General features: G+C 33.1%; 1 protein-coding gene across 1 annotated transcript; it reads left to right on the top strand.

Moving 5' to 3' along the window:
* Nucleotides 1–6: 6 nt before the first annotated feature.
* On the top strand, nt 7–2,052 carry LOC109591029 (uncharacterized). Its single transcript, XM_020006843.1, has 3 exons — nt 7–1,558; nt 1,623–1,928; nt 1,991–2,052. The coding sequence occupies exons 1-3, from the start codon at nt 46–48 to the stop codon at nt 2,050–2,052; spliced, it is 1,881 nt and encodes a 626-aa protein (XP_019862402.1). The 5' UTR covers nt 7–45.
* The last annotated feature ends 1,130 nt before the right edge of the window (nt 2,053–3,182 follow it).

The raw sequence follows: 3,182 nt of genomic DNA, 5'->3' as shown, positions 1-3,182 counted from the left end.
GATTCAGGGGGTCAAATACAATTCCAAAAGCTATTACTAGCTTTTATGCCTTGTAGTTCAGTTCTTGTTCTTGTGGTTAATCTAGCTAAAAATCTCAGTGATCAATCTTCCACATTAATGAAGTTACCTGATGGCACAATTGTTGTTGATAAATATTCTTTAAAAGTAGAAGATATGCTAAAACAAGTTTTTTCTGTTGTAGCCTCAAATACTAAGCACTTCAGATCAATGATAAAAAATCAGCGGCATATTAAGCCACCTAAAAATGAAAAGCTTCAAGTCATAACTATTGGTACACATGGTGATGAATGTGATAAAGGAGTAAAAGATATTGAAAAAAAAAGTGCGGAATTAAAATCAATTCTAAGATCTAAATCTATTCAAATTGCATATAAAGATAATGCTCAACTTCTACATGAAGTTGATGGTTCAAAGGCTAAACGTGGTGAGTTTGATGATGACCCAGCTATAAATGCTATACGTAAAGCATTGAATGAACAAGCATATCAAATTGAAGTACCATTGCAGTGGCATTGCTTTGGTGTTATTCTTCGCAATGAAGCAAAAGACACTGGAATATTAGAATTATCTTCCTGTGAAGAATTTGGTGAATCATTAGGCATGTCAAAAGATGACGTTCAGAGTGCACTGCAATTTTTTCATGCATTGAAGTTGCTGTTTTATTATCATGACTCACCAGCAAAGGGAATTGTGTTTGTCAAACTGGATGCTGTCATTAACATTATTAGAAAATTGATGATTGCAGTTTGTAAACCTCGTAGTACATTGGAAGCTGGTCCTGATGAATTAGCCCAGTTAGCTTCAAAAGGTTATTTATCTATGAATGTTTTAAAAATGTATGCTGGTGCACTTGAGGGTAGAGAAGACATTCTTTTGGGTCTGTTTGTGCACCTTAAAATTGCAGCTTTGATACAAACAGGCGAAAGTGATCAAACAAATGAAGAAGATGCAGTTTTTTTGATGCCTGCACTGCTTCCTGTAAAAGATGTTTCTGATGCTTCCACCTTTTCTAAAACACCTCTTCTGTATTATTTTAATGATGAACCAGTGCCTATGGGTCTGTTTTGTGCTGTTATTGTCCAGCTACTTTCTTATCCTGATGATGAAAAATGGCACATCATTACAAAAGAACACAATTTCTCAAATTTTTTCACTATACAGAAGAAAATTAATAAATACAGAATGTGCAAAGTGTTACTGGTGGAGCAGCTTTACTGCATTGAAATCTATTGTGAAGAACCCCGCCACAGACCAAGTGCAAATAAATGTATAAAGAAAGCCATTAATTATGTTATAGAAGACAAAATTAGCAACTATGAAAAACCAGTTGCAACTTTTTACTGTCCCTGCAAAGATAAAAAACAACATATAGCCACTGTTGAAGATAATGTGCTTATCAAATGTAGTAGAACAGATGAATGGCAGGACTTATCAGATTCTCAATGTGATGAGTATTGGTCCTGGTTTATGACTCAGGAAGAGCTTGATGAAGCTAAGTGTGAAAGACAAGAAGGTAACCCAAGTAGTACCCTTGAAGGTGAGTATAAATCATGCAAATTCCATTTGTATTATAACACTTATTTATTAATACACTACTGCAGGTGATCCAAAGGGTATATTAAGGGATCATTCCGGTAAACTCGTTGATGCTATTGCTGTTGATGTAATAAGAATAGCAAATGAGCTTCACTCTGCCAATGGTTTGATACCACAACAAACTAAACAGGAAATGCTTGTAGGAGCAGTTGATAATTATGCTAAATCTAGTAAACTTGTGAATGTCATTCAGCAACTGTTGGGAGCTTCTCTTAATCCAAAGCAGTATCTTATTAATATATGTCATGTATTAATAGACCAACAACATTGTATACTGAGAGATATTGCTACCTCTATGTTACACCAGCTAGGTGAGTGTGTGTGGGTGTACATTATCAGTGATCAATATAGTCATTATATCTCAATACATTAGGTCAGTCTATACCTGATAGTGTTCATCACCACTCACCAGTTGATGATGTGTCAGAAACTTAAGGTATACAAAATAAGCATGCATGCACAGTGAATTTTGCTAGTCCTAAAATTGCTAAGAGCTCAGCCTTATTAATAGTTTATACATTAGACTTTTTAATTATGGTACAATACATGCTAACTGCTTGTTTATAAATTTTGCAGATGCCATCCCAGGAAATGTTTAAATTACAACAAACTTTACATCCTTCAGTGCTATGCCCACATAATTCAAGCATTACTTGTGTCTTTGTGTTTTTCTTTTAGGGAATCAGGCAAAGTGAAGAAAAGTAACACATGAATAGTCATTAGTACTTTTTGATCAGACCATACACATACCTTATTCTTACATGAGAGATACAGCTAGCTCTACTTCACTATATAGGTACAACACACAAGAAAGAAAATAGGCAAATGATTGTATTGCTACATGCAAATTAAATCCACCACAATTACATGTACATTTTAATTAATGATTAACTTTGTCTTTTTGGTATTATTAGTTATTAGAAATTAATTTTTTAATTCAAATTTTAAAAACTGAGCTTCCAATTATTTGATACTGTACATGAAACAGTGAAGTAAACCACAATCCCTTGCTGTTACTTTATTCTCCAGGATCATCAAAACAACAATAACAACAACAACAACAACAATGATAATAATAATAATAATAATAATAATAATAATAATAATAATAAAACCGAGTGAGATAATGAGAGGTGGTTAAAATGTAACAAAAAGACAAAACACAAAACACAATAAGTGAAATAATGTGTATCATTAAAAGAGAGAGAGAAAGAGAATAGAAAAATAAAGAAAAGTGTAAGAGAGAAGGTATAAGAGTATACAGAATAAACAAAATAGAAATAAACAAAAGATACAAAAGATGATAGAAATAAAGAGAGAGAGAGAGAGCTATAGATTAAAAACAGACACACATGCAAGTACATGAACATATCTACATTAGTCCAGTATCTCTTAAATGTTCAGATATAATAATCTCAGTACAAGATTGAAACACATACTGTATGTTGCTGGTATCAGTGGCACATGTGACGTGTGTGTATACTGTCTTTCTGGTTGGATTACGATTTAAACTAGTGAACTTGTTACGAATGAATTCACTCCATCTTGATATGTGTTACGAGCTA

This window comes from Amphimedon queenslandica, unplaced genomic scaffold (genome assembly GCF_000090795.2).
Source record: "Amphimedon queenslandica unplaced genomic scaffold, v1.1 AMPQUscaffold_9103_Cont18954, whole genome shotgun sequence".
NCBI classification, from domain to species: domain Eukaryota; kingdom Metazoa; phylum Porifera; class Demospongiae; order Haplosclerida; family Niphatidae; genus Amphimedon; species Amphimedon queenslandica.
The sequence above is the reverse complement of the archived record's forward strand: the minus strand, read 5'-3'. Positions and strand labels throughout refer to the sequence as shown.